The sequence below is a fragment of the Lolium perenne genome, chromosome 1, assembly GCF_019359855.2.
Source record: "Lolium perenne isolate Kyuss_39 chromosome 1, Kyuss_2.0, whole genome shotgun sequence".
Lineage (NCBI taxonomy): Eukaryota > Viridiplantae > Streptophyta > Magnoliopsida > Poales > Poaceae > Lolium > Lolium perenne.
This window is the reverse complement of record NC_067244.2, coordinates 4,882,656-4,910,118: the sequence shown is the minus strand read 5'-3', so window position 1 is coordinate 4,910,118 and position 27,463 is coordinate 4,882,656. Positions and strand designations below refer to the sequence as shown.

Here is a 27,463-nt window from a genome sequence, read left to right as displayed (position 1 = left end):
ATGTTGCCTTACCATTTTAGGCGGCATGAGGCTTGTCTTAGCCACCGAAGCTTTACTAACTCTGATGACTTCACCTCTGCAGAAGGATGCCAAGAAAATGGAATCGCAGGCTGGTGAGATTGTGCAGCTGAAACAAGCTTACAACTAGCAACTCCAAGCCAACAAACTGCTGAAGGGTGAGCATGACAAAGACAATGGTATGCATTAGTCTACTGCTTTTATTGCTTTTGCGTTTGTCTCTTCGCCAACTAACCCAGATTAAATCCCTCTTTGCTTTCCCAGAGAAATAGGAAAGGGCAGTGGAAATTATGGATGCCTCCCAAGACTTTGTGCAACTCAAAGATAAGAATTCTGCCATAAAGCTGAAACTTGGAGAATTGGAAGGTGCATACCAGATTTCTCTGAAGGAACAAAGTGCGGAAGACGAAAAGGGATTCCAAGTTTGCCGCGAAGCAGCACTGAAGGAGAAGGAGCAAGACGTCAAAGAGATGAAAAAGTTGCGCGCAACCCTAGAAATCAAAGACAATGAAATCTTCGAGCAGCGCGGTGTGATCAAGGCATCCTTTGACGAGCATGACACAGTGGATGATCTTATCCTCAGTAAGCCATCTACCGTCTTGGCTTGTCCTTTCTACCTTTACTCAGTTGCTTGTACTGATGCTTTGCGTTTTCCATTCCCAGAGCTCGCAGGTCATCAAGATGATACGAGCAAAAATGACCCAGATTCCCACCTTGTGCGCATTCATCAAGTAGCCGAATTGTTTAGGGGCTTCTTGGATTCCATGCGATTTGTCAATAACATGCTTTTCCCGAGTAGCGCTAGTGGAAATGAAGCAGCGGAAACCTTGAAGAAGCTCAAGAATGCCCCCCACCGCCATAAGGCATTGGAAGAGGTCCTCAGCCAGAGGCCACACAATTACTGCCTTGACAATGGTGAAGGCGCATCATCCAAACATCTACTTGTCGGTTATGACCGGTGCAATTCCCCGTCGTGACTTAGCCGGAAATGAGATTGACCAAGATGCCCTCTTCCAAGAAGTGGAATCTTTCGGCTCGCGAGTGGCTGGATTTGTAGGCCTAAAGGGCGTTTTCGAATTCAAGCCACTTCCAAATGCTGCTGCTCCCGATGAAGAGAACAAGGCCGATGATGATGCCAAGGACGAAGACGAAGAGAGCGAAGGCAGCTCCATCTCCGGCTCCAAGAACCGCTCGGCTGGTCCGTCTTTGTCGAAGGCGGCGGAAAAAGGTGATGAAGCTGAAGAGCAAGCGACGTCCAAGGCAGATGAAACTTCGTCTTCACCCAAGCCAGTTGCGACCGAATGAACTGTTCCTGCAACAAAAATAATGTTCTGTGCTACGTTATTTGAACTTTTGGTCTGTAGTAATACTTAAGTAACTTAGCGTAAGTTTTACCGCTAGTGGTACACGAACAAGTTAGGGATTTTGTTTAGAAAAACTTAAGCATTTTCCTTCTTTTGACATCTGGTCTATGCGTTTCAGAGTTTTCGTAAGATGGCCGACCTCCATGGAGCAGCATACTTGCCGGGCAATAGAGCGAACTATCGCTAGACCGTTTGAACCAAGAGACAATGCTGACCCTTACAGTACCGAAGCATACTACTAAATAGCCTACACATAAACAGCCAGACGTGACCCAATCCGGAAAAAGTTTAGGCTTATGCCCTTAGGCGGCGTTTTTATTCAAGGTGGCGTATCATATGAAATAAACACGAGCAGGTGTACTTTCATGTATTCATTGATAGCATAGAATATGATCAAACAGAAAGAAAGTGTAAGACGGCATGATCTCAGAAAATATGAGCGAAACACAACTTTATTTCATTATATGATCATATATTGCAGGAATAATCTTAAAATAAAAGGGATGTAGCTGTGCTATATTGCATGGATGATTTGACTCGGAAAATTCATCGTATGAGGATGAGGATTCTTCGTCTAACGTGCCCTTCTTCTCCTTGACTTCCTGTTCTTCCTTCTCGCGAATATCGATGAAGTAGTATGATCCATTATGCAGAACTTTGCTGACTACAAACGGTCCTTCCCAAGGCGGGGAAAGCTTCTGCTGTTGCTTCTTCTTCTTATTCTTCTTCTTCTTCTTCTTCTTCTTTAAGTGAAGGACTAGGTCACCTTCTTTGGGCGGCTAGCAAATTTTCTTCTTCAAGGAGGTCAACAACACCTTGTCTGGCTAACTCTGCATCTTCCTCGTCATAGGCGGTAATATGCAAGACATTGTGGAGAATATCACTGGGCAGGATAGCTTCTGCTCCATACACCATGAAGAAAGGGGTATAGCCGGTTGATATCTTAGGAGCGGTTCGTAAGCTTCAGAGTACAGATGGCAGTTCTTGTGCCCAAACCCTAGATGCTCACTGCAAAGGCGTCTCAAGACGGAGCTTCATACCTTGTAGGATTAGGCCATTGGTGCGCTCACACTGTCCATTAGACCGCGGGTGAGATATAGAGGCTAGGTCTAGGTGGATACCCATCTCTCCACAGTATTCTTCAGCTTGCCTTGGAACAAGTTGTTGCCATTGTCAGTTATAATACTATGTGGAATACCATACCTGACAACTATATCCTTGACGAACTTTGTAGTTATAGCGCCGTCGGGTTTTGCTTCAACCCACTTGATGAATTTATCCACCGCAACGAGTAGACGTGTGTATCCACTCGAAGCTGTCACGAAAGGGCCAACCATGCCAAGCCCCCAAATGGCAAAAGGCTAGGTAATAGGCATTGTCTTCAGCTCTGTAGCTAGAACATGCGGTTGACTCGAATACATCTGACAACCGACACAGGTCTTGACAAACTTCTCGGCATCCGCCTTAGCTGATAGCCTGATCTAGAACTCTGCCGCCTCCGCAGAAAGGGTAGAACCAGATCCGGCTTGCATCTTGATCTCCGCCGATGGGGCAGGGAGGTTGTTGTTGGAGTCGAAGCCGGCCTCCTGGCCGGTCCACCCGATGAAGATGTGGAACTCACCGAACGGGATGACCGTGTAGGCGGTAGGGTTGACGGCAGCCGGAACCCATGTTTTGATAGCCGGCATGAAGGGGATGTTCCCGTAGTACATGACGCGACCGATGGTGATGGTGTCGCCGATGCCGCTAGCAGCTTTCGCCCGAATCTGAACTCCAGTCACAAAAATATGAAACAACTATAATTTAGATTACTAAAGCCTAGAGTCTAGCTCAATATATATCTCCCGTCCCAATTCTAATTGTTATGCAATATAAGTGTAAGTGCATCTGCAGATCCAGAAAAAGTAACTCCATAAAAAATACAATTCAAGAAAATTGATTGCATATATCTACTACTCAAGAAAAACAAAGAAGCACAATATGGAGATGGCGCATCAAAGTGAGGGGGAATCTTCCCGCAAAAAAAAAGTGAGGGGGAATCAGAGGAGGGGAGAGCCATACGTCTATCTGCTGCTTAGTTGGGTGATAGACTCGAGTGTGGAAGGTGATGCTGCAGCTACAGCCGGTCAGACCTGGATGGAAGCCCTGCCAGGCAGAGCTCCGTGCTTTATCTGGTGTAGGAGCCGAGGTTGATGGTGGCAGATTGGGTAGGAGGCGGAGGGGACAGGGTGTCGTCTGCAATGGCAGCGGGACGGCCGAGGGAAGGGGACAAGGCGCTGTTGGCGGCGGCCTCTGGTGGAGACGAGCGGAAAGTGGTTAGCAACGGCCAACAGGCAAAAGAAAGTGGAGGTGGGAAATTTGTGGTTACCTCGTCCGTTGGGAGATAGGGATCCGCACTATTTCCATCGGGGGCCACATGACTTCGATCGAGCGGTCGCGACGAGTGAGAGCGCCGATTGCCAAATAGTGGTCAGCCAGGAAATAGAAATTGGGATATATTATTGCACATAAATTAAAGCTATTAATCGCAGTACGTGGACCAGAAATAAGCGATCACGATCAGTTCAATCAAAAGTAGTACTAAATTAATTCCCTCTCTACAATAGCAGAGGGAAGCAGCACTACATGCACGCACGACATAGGCTGGTCTATTACCCAGTTACATAGATCTCAAAGTCAAAATGTGAAATAAGAAACTAGACCAACGTAGGACACATGCAACTTCTTTTCTGCATTACAAGTTACTCTAGCTTGATCATACACGAGATCGACGAAATGCATGCGCGCCATATACAACGGATGGCCACAGCTAGCTAGTAGCAGATCACAGCCTTCACCAGCTCCGGTGTCTCCACGTCATCGATCGGCGACATGCCTGCCACCATTGGCGCCGCCGTTACTGCTGTTGCCGTTGGCGACGACCGAAGTGAGCGGCAGGGCCAGATTCTCGGCGGCCGTCTTGCTGTCGAGGATGTCGTTGCTCTTGCCCCAGATGAGGGAGTAGAGGCCGAGCACTATGATCGCTGCGCCAATCACACTGTGACCACAGAAACTGGAGTAATTAAATTGGTTATTAATTAATATAATCAGATAGTTGTGTGCTTAAAAAAAAGGGTTAATTAGTTCTATGCCACTCCTCAATTCACAAGTTGTGTTTATGCCATTACAAAAACTGAAGTTATGTTTATGCCACTCTCAATTCTCAATACCCCCTTCTATGCCATTTTCAACAATACAACATGAAAACGGTTCAGTAAATAGTCATATTTCAGTTTATACTTTCGTATCGACCAAAATAATCCTGTGTTCAGATTTGGAGCGTGTTTTGGGTGTTTCGGGCACAAAAAAATCCAAAATTTTCAATTTCTGCCAAAATTAGAACTTCTCAGAAAAATCTAAAAATTACAGGAAATCAAAAACACTGAAACGAGTATACTGTTTTAATTTGAGCCATTTATATGTAGATTTGCATCAAAAAACTGACATTTTCTGTTCTATCTAGAAATTGGTAAAATTTTGTCCAAAAATTCAAACTTCTTCGAAAAATCTGAAAATTTTATAGAATGTCAAGAACACTAATATGAGTCTAGTATTCTAATATGAGCCATTTCTGGGCACATATGATCCATTAAACATAGGTGCAAAGTACGGTCCAGATTATCTGTGAGAGTATGTACAAACTATAGTATAGGGTACAAATACTAGATACATAGACATTATATGATGTTGTATTGCTGAAAATGGCATAGAAAGGGGTATTGAGAATTGAGAGTGGCATAGACACAACTTCAGTTTTCGTAATGGCATAAACACAACTTGTGAATTGGGGAGTGGTATAGAACCAATTAACCCTAAAAAAAACTACTCGTTAAAACATGGTGGAGCTTAATCAAGGGGACGAGCAAGTAAATTATTAATTTGGTTTTGATACGTACCTTCCTAGCGTGGTCTCTTCTTTGAGGAGAATGGAGCCCATGATGGCGGTGATGAGCATACAGAGTGGCTGGAACGCCGTCACGAACACCGGGCCGCGCGTCTTGGTCACCAGCCCCTGCAAGTAGAACGCCACGCCGGAGCACACGATGCCGGAGTAGACGACGGTGAAGAGGCGGGTATCGAGGCCGATGACCCAGCAGGCGCCCATGTTCCGGCGCTCCGCCACCAGCGTAACTGCGGCGTTTACCACGGCACCCATCGCGCAGATTATCGACGTCAGCGTCAGCGGCGCCGGGTAGCTATTCAGCGTGTTTGACTGCGCATGTCATGGTCACGTCGGTTCATCGCTCGGCAGGGCCGGAGACTAACTAATTCAAGGGTCCGTCCGTCAACTTTACCTGGAGGACGAAGAAGCCGGCCCAAGCGACGCAACACGCGATGATCATGACCGTGCCGGTGAGCCAGGTGGCGCTGCTCTGGGCGGCAGCGGCCGCGGACGGGTCGGCGTGGTGAGCCCACGGGAACTGCACCACGGGGCCGTGGTACATGATCATCAGCACCGTGCCGGTGACGGTGCAGATGGTGCCGGCGACCTTGGCCTGGCTGTGGAGGCTCCGGAATCGGAGCTTCTCCATCCGGAGGATGATGGCCATGATGAAGGTGACGGTGGTTAGGATGTTGACCAGCGCAGAGGAGAAGCTCGCGGAGGTGAACTTGTTGCCGAGGTAGTACAGGTTCTGGTCAATCACAGGCCTGCAGGTCGTCCATGTTAGTACTAGTACTTACTCCCTCCGTCCTCGAATAAGTGGACATCTAGCTCTAAACTTTGTTCACGTACTCGAGTAACGTGAGGCTGCAGACCTTGACGAAGATGGGCATTGTCATCTTCGGTCTCAGTCCCCTACAATTAATATAGCAAAATTGAAATTAATTAGTTTCGACTAACTACTAGCACTCCCTTCGTTCCATAATTCTTACCGGGTGTACCTAGCTACTTACTAGTACTTAGAAATGGAGGGAGTAATAAAGAATTATGAAATGGAGGGAGTAATAAAGAAGGAATTAGAAGTCAATATATAGCCACTACTTACCGGCCGGGTGTACGTACTTACTACTCGAGTAATAAGAAAATAAAAACAAGTGTCATATCATGCAAAGCAGTACTCGAACACTTTGTATCTATGAATCGCCGGAGAGAAAACAGCTAGCGCAGCTAGCTAGGTACCTGAACCTCTCGAAGATGAGGGCGAAGGGCGTCATGACGGCGGTTGCGACGATGTTGCGGTAGGTGACGAGCACCAAGTGGCTCATGCCCTGTTTGAGCGAGGCGACGGAGACGATGTACATGCCGGCGTACCCAATCTGCAGCAGCACCATCATCATGTACGGCTTCACGTCGTCCAGCACCTTCTTCCCCACGCCCATGAGGCAGCACGTACTCAACACACACGGACGGACAGAGATGATCGAGGCACACTGCTCACACGCACCGGCCGTGTTAGCAATAATCTAGCCTCTAATAAAAGAGTTAGCGTTTAAGTCTAGTCAGGTTAATTAGGCAAGTTTCCTAGTCGGCTTGGCTTTGCATGCCATGTAGTCAGTGCTAGCTGGTCCGAGTAGTACTAGGGTACTAGTTGAGTCTTTGTACGAGTAGGTTTAGCTGAGTTTGGATCGGTTTGAGTTTGGGTCGGCCAGCTAGTAGGCTTTGGTCCTATATATACACACATATACGTGTGATTTGTACAAGTTGTAACCGTGGGATTTGACAGAAATATAGAGAAAAAATAGACGGGCATGACACGTGACTTTTGCAAAAGTTTTGCGACCTTGTGTGCGTCTGATTTGATGTGATCGATCCATGTGAGAATCCCAACATGTGAGGCTGTGGCGCGGCCAAGGTCACACGCTCTAGCTTGGGTTGCTTCTCCAAAACTCCAGTCTGCGGCGCTGAAGTGAGCTAGCGGACGAGCGTATTTATTATACACTCTTTATCTGATCAGTTTGTTATTTTTAAGCAGTAGTATTGTTATGTATGATACATATGTTCTGGACCCCGTTGTATGCATATGGATCGACCATGTCGGGTCGTCTGTATATAATAAAGCAAAATTTATGATGGAAATATGTGCCACTACTATTCAGTCGAAGCTACATTGTCTCCTGCCAATGTTTTATCTTATACGATTAGTTTTATACTAGGATAGGAAGTTTGACCAAGCTTATGGGTAAATAATATCAACATCCACGATACCAAATATATAAATACAATATGAAAATATATTTCATGGTGGATCTAGTAGAAAAACCCCTCTTTAGTACCGGTTTCAGAGTGCCTTTAGTACCGATTTTGTAACCGGTACTAAAGATTCGGGACTAAAGCCTCCTCCCCTTTGGTACCGGTTTCTTACGAACCGGTACTAAAGGGTACCGGTGCCATTTTTTTATATCAAATTTTTTTATCTATTTTTTCGCTCCCTCTTTTTATCTATTTTTTCGAATTATTTTCCACTCCCTCTTTTTATCTATTTTTTCTGAATTTCTAATATTTTAGTTATTTGACAAGTTTAATCTCTAACTACACTCATCTCTAGTCAAATTACTTACTCGTGGTCAAACTTCCCGCTCGGTCACCCATCCTCCCACTACTCCAGCACTAGCACACTTAACTTCCGAGTTCCTTCCCATCTCACTTCCAAGTACTTCGCGCGCATGTTATTGCTAGTAGTATCATATCAATCCTATTAACATGTTGGTCACGATATCACACTTCTTTATTGTTTGAATTCCACATGATTATTTTAATAAACAAAAGTAAAGATGTAAAAATAATATTGAATAAATAAATAAACAATAAATTATCGATACGTCGGAGACGTATCAGCATCCCCAAGCTTAGTTCTGCTCATCCCGAGCAGGTAAAACGATAACACAGATAATTTCTGGAGTGACATGCCATCATAATCTTGATCATACTATTTGTAAAGCATATGTAGTGAATGCAGCGATCAAAACAATGTATATGACATGAGTAAACAAGTGAATCATAAAGCAAAGACTTTTCATGAATAGCACTTCAAGACAAGCATCAATAAGTCTTGCATAAGAGTTAACTCATAAAGCAATAATTCAAAGTAAAGGCATTGAAGCAACACAAAAGAAGATTAAGTTTCAGCGGTTGCTTTCAACTTGTAACATGTATATCTCATGGATATTGTCAACATAGAGTAATATAATAAGTGCAATAAGCAAGTATATATGTAGAAATCAATGCACAGTTCACACAAGTTTTTGCTTCTTGAGGTGGAGAGAAATAGGTGAACTGACTCAACATTGAAAGTAAAAGAATGGTCCTCCATAGAGGAAAAGCATCGATTGCTATATTTGTGCTAGAGCTTTGATTTTGAAAACATGAAACAATTTTGTCAACGGTAGTAATAAAGCATATGCATCATGTAAATTATATCTTATAAGTTGCAAGCCTCATGCATAGTGTACCAATAGTGCCCGCACCTTGTCCTAATTAGCTTGGACTACCTGGATTATCACCGCAATACATATGCTTTAACCAAGTTTCACAAAGGGGTACCTCTATGCCGCCTGTACAAAGGTCTAAGGAGAAAGCTCGCATTTGGATTTCTCGCTTTTGATTATTCTCAACTTAGACATCCATACCGGGACAACATAGACAACAGATAATGGACTCCTCTTTTAATGCTTTAAGCATTCAACAACAATTAATTCTTTTCTCATTAGAGATTTGAGGATGTTTGTCCAAAACTGAAACTTCCACCATGGATCATGGCTTTAGTTAGCGGCCCAATGTTCTTCTCTCACAATATGCATGCTCAAACCATTCAACTCAGTGTAGACCGCCCTTACTTCAGACAAGACGAACATGCATAGCAACTCACATGAAATTCAACAATGAAAAGTTGATGGCGTCCCCAGTAAACATGGTTATCGCACAACAAGCAACTTAATAAGAGATAAAGTGCATAATTACATATTCAATACCACAATAGTTTTTAAGCTATTTGTCCCATGAGCTATATATTGCAAAGGTGAATGATGGAATTTTAAAGGTAGCACTCAAGCAATTTACTTTGGAATGGCGGAAAATACCATGTAGTAGGTAGGTATGGTGGACACAAATGGCATAGTGGTTGGCTCAAGTATTTTGGATGCATGAGAAGTATTCCCTCTCGATACAAGGTTTAGGCTAGCAAGGCTTATTTGAAACAAACACGAGGATGAACCGGTGCAGCAAAACTCACATAAAAGACATATTGAAAACATTATAAGACTCTACACCGTCTTCCTTGTTGTTCAAACTCAATACTAGAAATTATCTAGACCTTAGAGAAACCAAATATGCAAACCAAATTTTAGCATGCTCTATGTATTTCTTCATTAATGGGTGCAAAGCATATGATGCAAGAGCTTAAACATGAGCACAACAATTGCCAAGTATCACATTACCCAAGACATTTATAGCAATTACTACATGTATCATTTTCCAATTCCAACCATATAACAATTTAACGAAGGAGAAACTTCGCCATGAATACTATGAGTAGAAACCAAGGACATACTTGTCCATATGCTACAGCGGAGCGTGTCTCTCTCCCATAAAGTGAATGCTAGGATCCATTTTATTCAAACAAAAAACAAAAACAAACCGACGCTCCAAGAAAAAGCACATAAGATGTGATGGAATAAAAATATAGTTTCAGGGGAGGAACCTGATAATGTTGTCGATGAAGAAGGGGATGCCTTGGGCATCCCCAAGCTTAGACGCTTGAGTCTTCTTGATATATGGAGGGGTGAACCACCGGGGCATCCCCAAGCTTAGAGCTTTCACTCTCCTTGATCATGTTGCATCATACTCCTCTCTTGATCCTTGAAAACTTCCTCCACACCAAACTCGAAACAACTCATTAGAGGGTTAGTGCATAATATAAATTGACATATTCAGAGGTGACACAATCATTCTTAACACTTCTGGACATTGCATAATGCTACTGGACATTAGTGGATCAAAGAAATTCATCCAACATAGCAAAAGAGGCAACGCGAAATAAAAGGCAGAATCTGTCAAAACAGAACAGTTCGTATTGACGAATTTTAAAATGGCAGCAGACTTGCTCAAATGAAAATGCTCAAATTGAATGAAAGTTGCGTACATATCTGAGGATCATGCACGTAAATTGGCTTAATTTTCTGAGCTACCTACAGGGAGGTGGACCCAGATTCGTGACAGCAAAGAAATCTGGAACTGTGCAGTAATCAAAATCTAGTACTTACTTTTCTATCAACGGCTTAACTTGGCACAACAAAACACAAAACTAAGATAAGGAGAGGTTGCTACAGTAGTAAACAACTTCCAAGACACAAAATAAAAACAAAGTACTGTAGGTAAAAACATGGGTTGTCTCCCATAAGCGCTTTTCTTTAACGCCTTTCAGCTAGGCGCAGAAAGTGTGTATCAAGTATTATCGAAGGGTGATGCATCGTTATCATGAGCTCCCCCATCCATAGTGGTACTAAGGGCTTTGTCAATTTTAGGCCTATAATAATACTTCTTTGGTCTAGGCACTTTAGAGACATACATAAACTTTTGCTCCTTACCCACATAAGCTTTCTCCTTATATTTAAGAGAAGAAAATGTTGAACCCAAGGTTCCCATAGCTTTTTCAAGTTCGTCAATCCTATTGATTTGATCATCATGGACAGCATTAGTTCCTAGGACACTAATTCTTTCATCAATTCCTCCTAAGGATTTATCAAGTTCATCAGTTTTATCAAGTAATATTTCCAATTTAGCTTCAATACTTGGAAAAATTTTCTCTATGGTTTCCAATTTTTTCATAACATCTTCAAGAGAGATTTCAGTTTTAACTTTATCAACAGGGGGTATTCCAAATAAACTCTCAATAATGCAACTAGCTTCTAATGCAGGGGTACTTAAGAAGTCACCTTTTGCGAGACTATCAAGAACATATCTATTCCAGCTAGAGATACCAACATAAAAATTCCTGAGTAAAATAATGGTGGAGTGTTTCTTAGTGCATCTATTATGGGCATCACTAATTCTATACCAAGCATCTCTCAAACATTCTCCCCCTCGTTGCTTAAACGTACGAACTTCAACTTCAGGATTACTCATTTTAGTAGTAGTAAATAAAGCAAACTAGATAAAGTAAATGCAAGTAACTAATTTTTTTTGTGTTTTTGATATAGCAAACAAGATAGCAAATAAAGTAAAACTAGCAACTAATTTTTTTGTATTTTGATTTAGTGCAGCAAACAAAGTAGTAAATAAAACTAAGCAAGACAAAAACAAAGTAAAGAGATTGAGAAGTGGAGACTCCCCTTGCAGCGTGTCTTGATCTCCCCGGCAACGGCGCCAGAAATTTGCTTGATGCGTGTGGTTGGCACGTCCGTTGGGAACCCCAAGAGGAAGGTGTGATGCGCACAGCGGCAAGTTTCCCTCAGTAAGAAACCAAGGTTTAATCGGACCAGTAGGAGTCAAGAAGCACGTTGAAGGTTGATGGCGGCGAGATGTAGTGCGGCGCAACACCAGGGATTCCGGCGCCAACGTGGACCCTGCACAACACAACCAAAGTACTTTGCCCCAACGAAACAGTGAGGTTGTCAATCTCACCGGCTTGCTGTAACAAAGGATTAACCGTATTGTGTGGAAGATGATTGTTTGCAGAAAACAGTAGAACAGTATTGCAGTAGATTGTATTTCAGTAAAGAGAATTGGACCGGGGTCCACAGTTCACTAGAGGTGTCTCTCCCATAAGACGAATAGCATGTTGGGTGAACAAATTACAGTTGGGCAATTGACAAATAAAGAGAGCATAACAATGCACATACATATCATGATGAGTATAGTGAGATTTAATTGGGCATTACGACAAAGTACATAGACTGTCATCCAACTGCATCTATGCCTAAAAAGTCCACCTTCAGGTTATCATCCGAACCCCCTCCAGTATTAAGTTGCTAACAACAGACAATTGCATTAAGTATTGCGCGTAATGTAACTAGTGACTACATCCTTGAACGTAGCACTAATGTTTTATCCCTAGTGGCAACAGCACATCCATAACCTTAGAGGTTCTTGTCACCCCTCCAGATTCACGGAGACATGAACCCACTATCGAGCATAAATACTCCCTCTTGGAGTTACTAGTATCAACTTGGCCAGAGCATCTACTAATAACGGAGAGCATGCAAGATCATAAACAACACATAGATATAACTTTGATAATCAACATAACAAGTATTCTCTATTCATCGGATCCCAACAAACGCAACATATAGAATTACAGATAGATGATCTTGATCATGTTAGGCAGCTCACAAGATCCGACAATGATAGCACAATGGGGAGAAGACAACCATCTAGCTACTGCTATGGACCCATAGTCCAGGGGTAGACTACTCACACATCACACCGGAGGCGACCATGGCGGCGTAGAGTCCTCCGGGAGATGATTCCCCTCTCCGGCAGGGTGCCGGAGGCGATCTCCTGGATCCCCCGAGATGGGATCGGCGTTGGCGGCGTCTCTGGAAGGTTTTCCGTATCATGGCTCTCGGTACTGGGGGTTTCGTCACGGAGGCTATTTGTAGGTGGAAGGGCAGGTCAAGAGGCGGCACGGGGGCCCCACACCACAGGGCCGCGCGGCCAAGCGGGGGGGCCGCGCCGCCCTAGGGTGTGGCCCCCTCGTCGCCCCTCTTCGTCTCTCCTTCGGACTTCTGGAAGCTTCGTGGAAAAATAGGCCCCTGGGCTTTAATTTCGTCCAATTCCGAGAATATTTCCTTACTAGGATTTCTGAAACCAAAAACAGCAGAAAACAGCAACTGGCACTTCGGCATCTTGTTAATAGGTTAGTTCCAGAAAATGCACGAATATGACATAAAGTGTGCATAAAACATGTAGATAACATCAATAATGTGGTATGGAACATAAGAAATTATCGATACGTCGGAGACGTATCATAGACCCACGCCCTACTGATATATCTTTCAAAGTGAACTTAGGGAGAAGCATGATGAAATAAGCTAAGGTAAACTAATAAATAAAGTAAATGCAAGTAACTAATTTTTTGTGTGTTTTTGATATAAACAAAAGCAAACAAGACAGAAAATAAAATAAAGCAAGACAATAAACAAAGTAAAGAGATTGGGTGTGAGAGACTCCCCTTGCAGCGTGTCTTGATCTCCCCGGCAACGGCGCCAGAAAATATAGCTGCTGACGTGCGACAGAGATTGCAACGGCGCCAGAAAGTAGCTTCCCTGTGACGGTAAAGCACTCGTCCGTTGGGAATCCCAAGAGGAAGGTGTGATGCGTACAGCAGCAAGTTTTCCCTCAGTAAGAAACCAAGGTTTATCGAACCAGTAGGAGATGAAGGCCACGTGAAGGTTGTTGGTGAAGGAGTGTAGTGCGGCGCAACACCAGGGATTCCGGCGCCAACTTGGAACCTGCACAACACAATCAAGATAATTTGCCCCAACTTAACAGTGAGGTTGTCAATCTCACCGGCTTGCTGTAAACAAAGGATTAAACGTATGGTGTGGAGAATGATGTTTGCTTGCAAAGAACAACAGAGAACAATGATTGCAGTAGGTTGTATTTCAGATGTAAAAGAATGGACCGGGATCCATAGTTCACTAGTGGTGTCTCTCCAATAAGACAAATAACATGTTGGGTGAACAAATTACAGTTGGGCAATTAACAAATATAGAGGGCATAACAATGCACATACATATCATGATGATTACTATGAGATTTACTTAGGGCATTACCACAAAGAACATAGACCGCTATCCAGCATGCATCTATGCCTAAAAAGTCCACCTTCGGGTTAGCATCCGCACCCCTTCCAGTATTGAGTTGCAAACAACAGACAATTGCATTAAGTACTGTGCGTAATGTAAACAATACAAATATCCTGAGACAAAGCATTGATGTTTTATCCCTAGTGGCAACAGCACATCCACAACCTTAGAACTTTCTGTCACTGTCCCAGATTCAATGGAGGCATCAACCCACTATCTAGCATAAATACTCTCTCTTGGAGTTACAAGTATCAACTTGGCCAGAGCCTCTACTAGCAACGGAGAGCATGCAAGATCATAAACAACACATATATGATAGATCGATAATCAACTTGACATAGTATTCCATATTCATCGGATCCCAACAAACACAACATGTAGCATTACAAATAGATGATCTTGATCATGATAGGTAGCTCACAAGATCTAAACATGATAGCACAAGAGGAGAAGACAACCATCTAGCTACTGCTATGGACCCATATTCCAAGGATGAACTACTCACGCATCAGTCCGGAGGCGGGCATGGTGATGTAGAGCCCTCCGGTGATGATTTCCCTCTCCGGCAGGGTGCCGGAGGCGATCTTCAGAATCCCCCGAGATGGGATTGACGGCGACGGCGTCTCCGTAACTTTTCTCGTATCGTGGCTCTCGGTACTAGGGTTTTCGCGACGGAAGGATTATATAGGCGAAGAGGCAGAGTCGGGGGAGCCAGGGGTGGGCTCCCCACACCTCGGCGCGCCAGGAGGTGGGGCCGTGCCGCCCTATGGGGTGGCCCCCCTGCTGGCCGTCTCCGACTCTTCTTCGATGTTCTGGAACCCTCCGTGGAAAATAAGACCGTGGGCTTTTGTTTCGTCCAATTCCGAGAATATTTCCTGTGTAGGATTTCTGAAACCAAAAACAGCAGAAAACAGGAACTGGCGCTTCGGCATCTTGTTAATAGGTTAGTGCCGAAAAATGCATAAAAATGATATAAAGTGTATATAAAACATGTGAGTATTGTCATAAAACTAGCATGGAACATAAGAAATTATAGATACGTTTGAGACGTATCAGCGCCCGCTAAGGGCCACGAAAACACACGACTGCGGCGGCTGGCTACCGCCAGAGGGACCATGCAGCGGTGGTGGCCGGCTAGCAGTGGCGAGCGCGTGCGGCGGCTGGATCCGAGCAAGGGAGGCAAAAAGCGAGTGATGCGAGACGAACCGGCTGTAGCTATAGCCGGTTGTCAAATAGACTTTTCGTTAGTTCAAATTCGTTGTAAAACAATTATTTATGAATTAATATAACATGGAAAATTGTTTGGATCATGTGTTAACCGTCATGAAACAAAGAACATAGATATGTTCAGCTGATTTTGCACGAAACAATGCAGCTTCGATCTCCTCCAAATATTTGTTAGTAGAAGCTAGCATTCAAAGATAACTACATGGTAAAGTTCATCGCTGTGTCTAGATTTTTGATCCAGATGCTGAGTAAAATATTCTGAATCAATGTCCTACCAAAACAAAACATACCGTATTTTCATTCCAAGAAATTCCATAGGCAAACTTTCGAAAAAATGATATGGTGATGGTGGCGCATCGGCGGGAGGAGGGGTTGCAGCATGTCGACAGTAGGTAGGGTGGCGCGCGTTGGATGGAGGTTGGGTGGTGGTGCGTCGGAGGGAGGTAGGGTGGCGGTGGTTGGTCAGCCAGAGGGCTGGGGGGAGAGAGAGGGAGCAGAGGGAGGTCTAGCAGCAGCCGTTGCACCAGTGGCCAACCATTAGGTGATCTAGGAGCATAAGCTCCGCTTTGCCTGGCGTTGTACTAGGGCCACGGCAGCCTCTTCTGGCGCATGCAGTGATTTATTTAGGGATTACTAGAGAGATTTGGGAATACCGGAGAGATTTGGGAATAACATGTGTGCGCACATGTCAGTAGTCGATATTTTGGGGGAATTATTGTGTGTAGCAAGTAAATTTCTATGCATGACTATTTGTAGTATTTTCTTTTGTCAAACACAATTAATTCATTTGGACAAAATTTATATCTTATCAAGTTTTACTATTAACTTGACCATTAAGGCGCGCTTTGCCTCGCCCGCCTTTTATGAGAAAAATGTGAATGAAATACATGAAAAAGTGGAGCAGAACAAACATACTATATAATTTAAAAAAATTAATTACATTGCCTTGACATAGATGGAGCATATATTTGTTTAAGAGACTCGCTATCAGCACAAAGCAAAAGTGCAAATAAAACTCATGAAGTCCAAAACTACAATGCATCTTATTACTGACATATGGAGATTTATTTTGTGGTAAAAATGACTTGAAAAGATCAACATTATTAAAATTGTTAAAAACTCTGTTTTTTGTCAACTTGTGTGTGAAAGGGGAAGATTTTCTTCATTTTATCAACTTGTTCTTCCACTTCAACATCACCTCATATAGCAAATTATACATTGGTAGATGTCAAAATAAGCGCAGTGTCTTTACCATGCGTCCATGCCTAATTATGATTTCTTGTGCAAATTCTGTAACTTTTGTACTGGTTGGTTTTTCTAGAAAGGCACAAAGAAATAAATAAAATCCACCCCACACATACTTTGTCTGATATACGTCTCACTGGAAAACTATACTTCCTTAGTTACTTTGTCTCTCCATTCTTAGCTCAGTAGTAACTCTCTACAACAATGTGGGAAGTTTCAAGTGATGATTAATTGCTTAAGGTTTTTTCTGATTCCTGAATCCGTTAATCACACTGCAGGTACATTCGAGAGGAAACTATAGTAATTATGGCAAACAGTTAAGACCTAAAGATCAGTGAAAGCTCTTGTGCCTGCATCTGTTGGATGTACTGTCATAAAATACCTCGGGCTGCTTGAAAACAAACCTTATCTGTAAAGACAGGAGAAGGAAGCTACTTGATCATAAATAATGTCCAATTAACTTCATCATCTAAAAAATAAAACCAGATAGACTACAATAGTACATGTTTGATAGAGTAAGGGGCTACAGTTGGTGATGTTTTGTACAATCAAGAGATAAGTAGTGAACCGTGGTATGTATCATCTTCATATTGACTTGGTTCCAGTAAACATGCAGCTGAGAACCCTGGCACCACCGCATGGACAAATCTATCTTCCGATTGACTTGTTTGCTGCACATCCTTGATATGTATGCAATGACAGCAACTTGTCTCAATCTAGCAAGATTAAACAGGTACTACAATATAACTGGGGCAAAGTTATACATTTACTTGAAAAAAAACTGATCTACGCTTTGTGAGTTTCTATTTACTACTGTGGGAAGAATCAAACTTGAAGTCAACATAATTGATTGGAGCAGAAATTTACCCTATTTATTCATGTGCATACTCGAGCTTTAGTCAAACAGCTTGATCGCATGCCAATTACAGAAGTCAGCACGACCTCATTGCTGCCAGCCCGCCATCTTGTGCATTTAAGAGATCAATATATAGCATTCGATTGAGTATCCATCGAGGGATAGAGGGGGCAAATCATACCTGCATCTGCCAAGCGTCCGTCCGCCACCACTGCCATCCTTGCCACATACCACCATCCCAAATGCCCTATCACGAGTGGCCACAACTATGATGCCACTCCAATTCAACAAGAAGAAGCATGGTTGATGTAGTGTCTTGAAGTTCCCTATTGTTATAATAGCATGTAGCTCTAGCTCTTGGGTTTTGTGGTCAGCCGGTGATGATTGTCTCAGTTTTGTTTTTCGTTCTGGCGAACTGTTTCCTACACCTGCTTTGGCACACAAGTCGGTGTTTATCAGTTTCAATGAAATCAATGGCGATCAGCTACTCAATTCGGGAAAAGGTAAGAGGGATGGTGGATGATGGCAAGTATAATCTTCTCCTTTTCGTATTTGACTTATATAACATAATAATCCATCACCATGTTTTGGTAGTTATTTTTGCCGCATCATTTGTGGCAAATCGGATTCAACAAAAAATCTGAATCCTTCTACACAAGAATAATAATTTTTTGGAAACAAGAAATGTGTGTTCTTATATACTTTATAGAAAATGCACAGATGTGACGACAGTTTTTCATTTCTTCTTTGGAACAATCAAAGATGGAAATTATGGCAGAGCCGTGAACGGGTTGATCAGATTTTTTACTTTTTCCAATCTGTGTGGAAAGAAGTTCACATGATAAACTACAAGATTTAACTCTTGAGAAATTGTAATCACGAACAAAGAAGAGATCTGAACAAAGAAATAAAAAATCGGTGGTTGTGATTGCAAACTTATTGCAGGAATCAATTTCTGCTAGTCTTTTCTCTCCAAGCACTAGTGGAAAACAGGCCTTTTGATCCGGGTGGTTAGGGCCTTTTGTCGCGGGCGGCCAGCCGCGACAAGCAAGGCGCGATAAAAGGGTGGCCTTTTATCCCGGGTCACTTACGACCCGCGACATAAGGTCCACCACGTGGCAGCCGCGGGGCGCGCAGGGCACAGGCCCTTTTGTCGCGGGCGGTATTACCACCCGCGATAAAAGGCCTTCTACGTGGCGCGCGCACAACGCTTCTGCTTTAGGGTTTGAGGGGTGCAGCACCCCTCCCCCCCCGCCACCGACCGCCTGTTATTTCATTTTTTTCGTTCGAAAATGAAAGTTGCATATATTTGTACGCTACTAGAAGTTGTACACATTCATTCATTATATATATATATATAGATCGATCAAACAAATATTGGAAGCAGAAGTCGATTCCCCTTACACATATTCGTAGGTTCCCTACATATATACATGGAGCTCACGATCGACAAACGGTACTAACGACCGTCTATTTGGAGGTAGAACAACTATCTGGACTAAACAAGCCTTTGTTGTTTATTACTTCTCTAACCAAAAGTCCCGCCACTTCCTCCGCGATTCCTAGTGCGTGTTCCTTTGGTTGGAGTCTGTCCCGCATGAAGTCGACCTATATACGAAAATGAGATGAGTATGACTATATCAGTCTTGATAACGAAATATTGATGATAATAAATAAAGTTGTGAATGTTATTGCTTACGTCGAATTTATTTCTGTTCTGCTTCTCAGTGGTTAACATGCGAATGGACTCGCAAACGTAGTATCCACATAGATTCGTCCCTTGTGGCTGCTGGGGGCACGCTACAGGAGTAAATGTTAGCTTCTTTGTAAAGGTAATGTCCTTATGAACATTCTTCAAAGCTTGCCAAGCCCTGCCAGGCAAAAGAATGATTGAATGAGTGGATAATTAATTGATATCTCACGAAAGATAAAGCGCGGCGATGAAGGAAATTACACTTGGAGCAACTTCTGCAAGTCCTGGAACCCGTCCAGGCCTCTACTCAGTGGGTCTCTTACTTCAACTATTCCCTTATCAGGTTGAATGTCTAGTAGAATCCAGTGGAAGCTGCACATGTTATGCATATACGTCAGGAATTACACTTAACATCGAGTAAGAAAAATTGAATGTGCATAAAAGATCATTAAGACTCTCACTCGTAGTTGTAAGGAAACAATATTGAATCACAGAAATATTGCTGCCCCAAAAACCTTAGTAGGTTTCCCCCCGTTTCTTCGCGTTTATGCTTCACCGTTTCAACATGTATTTTATCTGGGTCAACAAACCCAACATTGATAATATTATTACTTTTGCACTCACTGATCTTCAGTCTGCAAAAGAGAACCCATAAGATATAATGAGTATATATATGCAATGAAAACGAACATGAACTGAATGAAAATGAACTTATATGTAGTTAACAACTTACAAGCAATAGCAACTCATGAGAGATTTGTTGAGGGCTTCTAGATTGAATAACTGCCAGAGTTCATTCATCTCAATATGGATCTCCTCGTTTCGGTAGTAATATTCCCATGGTATACTCGCCACGATGTACATTTTTTTCTCCTTGCATGCATCAAGGTACCACTGATGCAAATTCCGCATATGTGTTGGCAGTTTATGCAGCTGCTCTCTGCTGACCAAGTCGGCCCCGTAGACAAATTTAGGAGCTATATCAGCAGTGGGTAGTGCAGCATCTGCGGCACCAAACAATTCCTCCACGGTAACTCCACATTGAGCCGCTAGAGTTGCAGCTTCTTCCATATTGACTAATGGCCTTAGGTACACATCAATGTCGTTGCCCGGTTGCTTTGGGCCTTGGATAAGCACTGGCATCATAATGAACTTCCGCTTCATGCACAACCAAGGAGGAAGGTTGTAGATACATAGAGTCACGGGCCAGGTGCTGTGACTGCAGCTCTGCTCCCCAAAAGGATTCATGCCATCTGTACTTAGACCAAAGTATAAGTTCCTTGCCTCACCTGCAAAATCCGGGAACTCTCTCCCGATGTTTCTCCACTGCCGACCATCAGCGGGGTGCCTCAACATCGCGTCTTTCTTACGTTCTTCCATGTGCCATCGCAACAACTTGGCATGCTCTTTGTTTCTGAACAAACGTTTCAACCGTGGTATTATTGGAGCATACCACATCACCTTCGCAGGAACCCTCTTCCTGGGTGGCTCGCCCTCAACATCACCAGGGTCATCTTTTCTGATCTTATACCGCAATGCACCACATATCGGGCATTTATTCAAATTCTCGTACTTCTCACCGCGGTAGAGGATACAGTCATTAATGCATGCATGTATCTTCTGCACATCTAATCCTAGAGGGCAGACAAGCTTCTTTGCTTCATATGTACTGACGGGCAATTCATTATTTCTTGGAAACAGCTTCTTTAATATTATCATCAATTTCTCAAATCCCGAGTCAGTCACACCGACCTCTGCCTTCCATTTCAGCAATTCCAATATGCTACCCAGCTTTCTATGCCCATCTTCACAACCTGGGTACAACAATTTGTGGTGGTCCTCTAACATCTTGTCGAACTGCAACCTCTCCTTATCCGTGTCACGCCTCTTCTTGCATCGTAAATGGCCCGACGAAGATCATCATCAACAGGATCATCGATGCCTGTTCTTCACCTCCTTCTTCTTCATTGTCGTCCATTGCGGTATCAAAGCATTCAGAGAACATAGATCGATAATACTTCTCATCATTATCTTCTTCCTCATCGCCGTCTTCCATCATAACCCCTTCTTCTCCGTGCTTGGTCCAAACATTATAACTGGACATGAACCCAAACCGAAGCAGGTGGCTCTTAATATCTCTTGAGCAAGAGTAATCCTTCTCGTTCTTACATTTTAGACATGGACAGCACATAAAACCTTGCTTCGACTTGTTGGCCTCGGCCACAAGCAGGAAAGAATTCACGCCCTCTCGAAAGTGGGAGCACATCGGTTACCGTACATCCATGGATGACTCATCTGCATCATAAGTACAATTATATATGTATCAGATGCAATCACCTTGCTAAAATTAGTATTGTACGGACTATGCATATATATATAGTCGAGAAAATAGTTGCTAACCTTTTTGGATCAAAAAGAGGAGAAATCTTATCAAATAAACCAAGTGGCATCCCTCTCACAAGCATTCCATCAAACACCTCTTGTGCACATGTAGAAAAAATGAGCTAGCATACACCTCCACCTTCACCACCAAGGAAAAAATGAGGTGGGGGGGTGGCTGGCTGCTTCTATATATAGGGCGGGGACATTTTGTCGCGGGCCGTATTACGACCCGCGACAAAAGGGGTGGCCACGTCGCTCCTACCCCTTTTGTCGCGGGTCGTAATACGGCCCGCGACAAAAGGCCGCGACAAAAGCCTCCGCGCGCTCCACATGGTTTCGGGGCGACGTGGCCAGGCCATTTGTCGCGGGTGCAGGCGCGCCCGCGACAAAAGGCTCCCACGGAAGCCCTGTTTTCCACTAGTGAAGGGGACCTACGAAATATTAGCGAGTCAATATTAAAAAAAACCAGTGCTGAAAGGAGTTGGTCCGGGAGCTGCAAAGGGACTCACCAGGCACGAGCTACAACCACGGCTAGGTCTGTGTTTTGACGGGTGAAGAAGACAGCCAGGTGTATCCGCAAGACGAAGGATGTGGGCAAAAAAAAATATATATATGGAGAAAACATGAGGCAGCACAGGCGCTAGACAGAGCACAATCACCTTTATTAATTTAATAATCATAGAAGGGAAACCATCGGGATTTATTATCATCACGAATGTAATTACAGCTGTTGAATGGCATCGTCTGCAATAAGTGATCTTCGGCCTTTCGTTCGACGACGAGATCTCCTTCCCGACGTCAATGGTGGTGTTGAAAGATTACAATTATCTAGGTATGGGTGTTCAGATCTTGCTTCGCCAGATCGATCTTGGATCTTTTCTTATTGTTGCCGCGAGGAGGACTATCCTCGCAGTTTTTGTCCCGGTTACAACGTCCTCGACAATGGTGATTCGTACTCTCGGCTCTCCATCAACATCGACAAGGCAGATCGGTTTTTATTCCCTGACATACTGGTGTTGGTATTCTTGCCGATGTTGATTGACTACTTTAATGGTTGCGCACATGCACGCAGCCTTAGCATTGCGGCTCAAATTAAAATTATGGGAGAACCTTCGTTGGTATTTACAGATCTATGGTTTGTTATCTATCTTTGGCTGCCTTCAGAAAAATACAAGATTATGTCTTGGAAAAAGAAAGAGTTTGAAGACCTCGAAGATTTGCTAGTATCTTTTAGACTTTATTTTGTAATCGCTGGAGACAGCTCGTGTATCTCTACCATGTACTATTTGTTATTATGAATATATGTGGTATTGATTGTAAAAAAAAAAGTCGTATGGAGACAAGGTGAGAATATTGAGGCTCGTGTGCACGTCCAGAAAACCACAGTAGTATGCGTGTCCGGGCTGAGCCGTACACTGCAATGAGAGAGAGAATAGAAGAAGTGGAAGGGCCCCCCGTACACACCTCTGGTCGGCCCATTCGGTGGACTGTGAGCCCGATTAATGTCTGATCGCCCAAATCAATCTTCAGAGAAGAGGCCCAGTTACGTTGGCCGGCTATTACGGGAAACTGAAGCAGCGAACCAGGCGTAAGTAAATCCGCAGGATGATGAAATGATCCTACCCGTTCAGAAGCGCTATCCGACGGCTGACATGCTCAAATTACTGTGGAGGATCCTAGGTGGTTCAGTTTTACTGTTTCTTAATCCGTAGCAATGCACGGGTACTTAGCTAGTATATATAAAAGATATAAGATATAAGATGTTGCGCGTGGCTGGTCGTACACCATGAGTTTTAGCATTCGATCGGGGGAGAATGTGGACGTAGGTGCGTGCATGTCGACGTTGTCGATCCACGTCCGGGCTTGTATATAGTTTATGCCAGCTCAAGGCCACCAGAAACCGGCCTAAAACATTTCACACACACATATGCACACACGCACCCACGCACGCCCACACGCCCACATGCACGCGCACGCATGCACACGCACACCCACACCCACACACCCACACACACACATACACGCGCACACACGCATACACACACGCGCGCACACACATGCACACACACACACACACCTATCTTAAACATACAATACCCACGCCATCTTGTATAACTCCAAACAGGTTGGGCCTTAGCCGGACGCCGTCTTGTATAACTCCAAGCCGGCTGGGCCTCCATCTTAGATCTTGGTTGATTGGCATCCCGGTACGTCTTATGGCCATACCACATGTGGGCTACCCTGGTCCACCAGTATAAGGCCATATCATGGCTATACCCATAAAGTATATCCCCAACATTAGCTCCCGGAACACTCTGAAATTCTTGGCCATCTTGGCGATGCACTTGAGGTGTGTCCGCCTTATGTGAATTCGTTTAGGCGGCCACGACATCTCGAAGCGTTCCTGAAACAAATAAACAAAAACAAATCTGGGTTAACGTTAGCTAGAAATATTCAACGCTTCGGTGTCCCAGATGTTAGCCGAGAAAGGTGCGTAGAATTCATTGACGAAACTTTCTATCGTGTTTCGCAACAATGCGCTGTTGTGTCAGTGATGGACGTGACCTTTCAAAAACCTTGGTCCACCTAGTCATAGGACTGCGCAAAGAGCAAGCCGGCGCAATGATGGCTTTTCTGACTGTTGCTCTACACGACGCGTGCGTGGGTAAAAACAACAAACAACAGGAAATCCGGATAAAATCATTGCGAAGTGGCAGAAATCCCACGGTTTCCATCTTCGGTTGCACGAATCTCGAAGCACCTCTATATAAAGTGACTGCCGTAACTTCTTATTCTCATCTCGCCATTTGCCTCTCCCTCTCCTCACTTCATCTTCAACCTCCGCCTGCCCTTTCCTCTGATCAAAAGATCTAGGAGCTGAAGGGAATCTAGGCGCTGAGCTCCATTGTGACGCCCCAAAATCGGTACCCTGTGGATTCCAGCGATCCCACCAAAATCCGCACGATATCGATTCTGAGACGTCCTCCTACACGACGTGCACGATGAATCACACACGTGATGCAAGAGGAATTAACACATCGTAGTAATCATTACACCAAGTTCACGATGGAACCCACAAAAGAACATATATATTACAACAGCGACTCCAACGAGTCAAGAATACAAATACAATACAGAAATCCGAATCATACAGAAAGTCGAATATATCTGAGTATGGACAAGAGTACAAATTGGACTAAGAGTCCTGAAGATAACCAGTGGCGTCCATAACCCTGCCCAGGCCAAGCCGGAAGGGTAACCTTGCTAACGTTGCCATCTCAAACCTGTCCAAAAGAATCGGGCCAACGATTGGCGACAAAAGTGGGGAGAAGACAAAAGAGAAAGAAAGCAGAGCGTAAGTACCAAGGAACAAACACCGGCACGTACTTAGTGAGACTAGAACTAGGCTGTGCTCGCTGGGCTATATATTGCCGGGGCTATATGGTGGGGTAAGCGGCAGCAAAGACTTGCACTATAGAGACACGCTACAACATCCGTCTACTCAGAGGAGGTAAGAAAGCGCATAAGGAACCAACTAGATACTACATAAACATAACCCAGCTAAATACACATATCCCCTTCAATCAAAGCGAAGAAGCAATATATAGGCACTCACACGGTTGACAAGTTTTATTAGATATTAGTTGTAGTAATGCTAACTTACTATGCAAGATTATTAGCAAGTTATTTAGCAACAAGTATAAGGTGCAAATTGTTCTATGATCGAGTCATACTGTTGCGGTCAGAAACCCACTGGCGAGCAGCGACGGGCAACACAGTAGAGCCGGGAACAACTTAGGGCTGCGGCTGGCCCTGGTCCCTCCGAGCGACGGCCCGCAAAGCCTCCGGCACGCACGTCCGATGCTGGTGCAAGGGCGTGCCACCTGACCTATACCTGGTCAGGAAGGTGATGGAGATGCCTCGCTTAGTTTCCTGCATGGCATACACGTAAACATTAAATACGAGCCTCGATCGGCTCTCAGGTTATCCTATGAATCGGCTCAAGGAGCCGATCCACCCATGATTCGTACGAGGTGTACGAATATATGGTGGTCCTGCTTGATCAAGATAAAGCTAAAGCGATCTACGACGATTTAGGGTTTTCACCGCATAATCGGATCATCCTACTCACGATTGGGCCTCGCGGTCACGTACGGTGATCGTAAGCCGGTCCTAGACAAGGCCTAAAAACCAACACGAGGTTGATCCCCGGAACATCCTGTCTAGGGCTAGCAAATTACACCCTACGCGTCGCTGGATCCTCCAACCCTTTGTAAGGCCTAACTATTGCAGATATTAAACTAATCCTTGAAGAACAAGGAGCAACCGTAACGGATCGGATCTACTAAATAATGATCAAGCGGGGTGCCGCCCCTACACCTAAGATAGGTGTAAGGGCGGCTAGATGTACAAGGGTTGCACTACGACAGCATATGATATGAAGAACAATGCTAACCCTAACACATCTAAGATAATTACGTTGCTCGCCATCAAAAAGGCTTCAGTACGAGCAACGCATGGTAACGAATAAACTTGTATTGCCTAGATCGCAAGATGCGATCTAGGTAGCATGATGCTTACCCGGAAGAAACCCTCGAGACGAAGGAGTTGGCGATGCGCCTAGATTGATTTGTGTTGAACGATGGTTGTTGTTTATTTCATAAACCCTAGATACATATTTATAGTCCAGGGGACTTTCTAACGTGGGAATAATCCCCACCGTGCACGAGACAAACTCTAACTAACCGACACGTATCCTACTATATTACAGATACACGGGCCAACTAGCCCAAACTTTGCATAACAGGCCGATTCACGTATTTCTTCCATGTATATTCTTCAAATCCATCTTGATCGCGGCCCACCTCTGACTCGGTCAAATTCTGGTGATAACACATGCCCCCCTGGTTTTGGAATTGATAATTCCAAAATCACTCTGCTTTTCCTTCGTCGGGTCATGTCGTGGCAGAGCAGAACCGTCGCAGTATCCTTCATCATGATGCCTTGTCTTCTCAACTCCTCTGCAAAATTTGATAGCTTTAGCATCACTTCCTCGGAAACTGCAATGGCATTAAATCTCCACTAGGCTCCTCATTATTTAACCGTGCCGATTGATTAGCCCTCTTCATCCCCTTCCTCTGTTCTAGCTATCGGCACCAAAAAAACCCTCTTTCCCTGTAGCAATGTCTTCCTCTTCCTCCGTCTCCTCCGGCCTCTCCCTCCAGTCTTTCTCCTCAAGCGAGCCGGAGTGGAACTTCGACCATGTGCCAGACGGTCCACCCGAAGCATTCGTCGGGTCAGATGGCGACCTGCCTCTGACCGACGGGGAAGACGACCTCAAGTTCCTCATCGAAGGGGAGCTGATAAGTGAAAGCGAGGATGACCTCCATCCCTGGGTGAAACCCACCTCCTCCGACGGGAAGGAGGAAGAAGAAGAAGTAGAGGAAAAAAAGGAAAAGGAGGAGGATGATTCCTCCTCCCCCGCTAAGCATCCGCCGGCAAAGCGATTCCGCGCTTGGGCGGACAGCGAAGACGATGATGATGACGAGGAGGACGAGGAGGAGGATGAATCCTCCTCCTCCATCGGATACCCGCCGACAAAGCGCTTCCGCTCTTGGGCGGACAGCGAGGATGATGATGATGATGACGAGGAAGAAGAAGCTCCGGCCGAGGGCTGGGGCAGCAGCGACGAGGAACTTCCTGGGAGCAGCGCCGACGGCATCGACAACGGCGACGATGAGGACAGCGACGACTAGTAGAGTAGGACTAGTAGTAGCAGTGCACTAGGCACCAGATCCCCCTTTTGAGAGCCATCGGCTCTTTCTTGTAAAGCCGCTCCTTTGAATTAATGAGAATTGTTCTTCCAATTTATCTTTCAATTAATCCAATTTC

At 44.3% G+C, this 27,463-nt stretch overlaps 2 protein-coding genes across 3 annotated transcripts; both read right to left on the bottom strand.

Annotated features, from left to right (window-relative positions):
- Positions 1-3,924: 3,924 nt before the first annotated feature.
- Positions 3,925-6,991, bottom strand: LOC127341683 (WAT1-related protein At1g44800). Of its 2 annotated transcripts, XM_051367592.2 has the most exons (5): positions 6,544-6,991; positions 6,157-6,219; positions 5,717-6,071; positions 5,318-5,634; positions 3,925-4,419 (listed from the first exon to the last, which is right to left on the bottom strand). In XM_051367592.2, the coding sequence occupies exons 1-5, from the start codon at positions 6,741-6,743 to the stop codon at positions 4,239-4,241; spliced, it is 1,116 nt and encodes a 371-aa protein (XP_051223552.1). In that variant the 5' UTR covers positions 6,744-6,991; the 3' UTR covers positions 3,925-4,238. The 2 variants fall into 2 exon arrangements, with proteins under 2 accessions (XP_051223552.1, XP_051223564.1); XM_051367604.2 differs by lacking the exon at positions 6,157-6,219.
- Positions 6,992-18,966: 11,975 nt separating this feature from the next.
- On the bottom strand, positions 18,967-23,903 carry LOC139831146 (uncharacterized). The gene is made up of 5 exons (XM_071820508.1): positions 23,812-23,903; positions 19,651-19,884; positions 19,451-19,561; positions 19,196-19,367; positions 18,967-19,104 (listed from the first exon to the last, which is right to left on the bottom strand). Exons 1-5 carry the CDS (start codon positions 23,901-23,903, stop codon positions 18,967-18,969), a joined length of 747 nt encoding a protein of 248 aa, XP_071676609.1.
- Positions 23,904-27,463: the final 3,560 nt, after the last annotated feature.

Coding starts and splice junctions, on each gene's coding strand:
- LOC139831146 (XM_071820508.1), bottom strand. CDS start 23,903: ATGGCCAAGAATTTCAGAGTGTTCCGGGAGCTAATGTTGGGGATATAC. Junction 19,562..19,650: donor TTGTTTCCTTACAACTACGA/GTGAGAGTCTTA, acceptor TAACATGTGCAG/CTTCCACTGGATTCTACTAG. Junction 19,368..19,450: donor TTGCAGAAGTTGCTCCAAGT/GTAATTTCCTTC, acceptor TTTGCCTGGCAG/GGCTTGGCAAGCTTTGAAGA.
- LOC127341683 (XM_051367592.2), bottom strand. CDS start 6,743: ATGGGCGTGGGGAAGAAGGTGCTGGACGACGTGAAGCCGTACATGATG. Junction 6,072..6,156: donor TGCAGCCTCACGTTACTCGA/GTACGTGAACAA, acceptor GACGACCTGCAG/GCCTGTGATTGACCAGAACC. Junction 4,420..5,317: donor GAAGAGACCACGCTAGGAAG/GTACGTATCAAA, acceptor CTGTGGTCACAG/TGTGATTGGCGCAGCGATCA.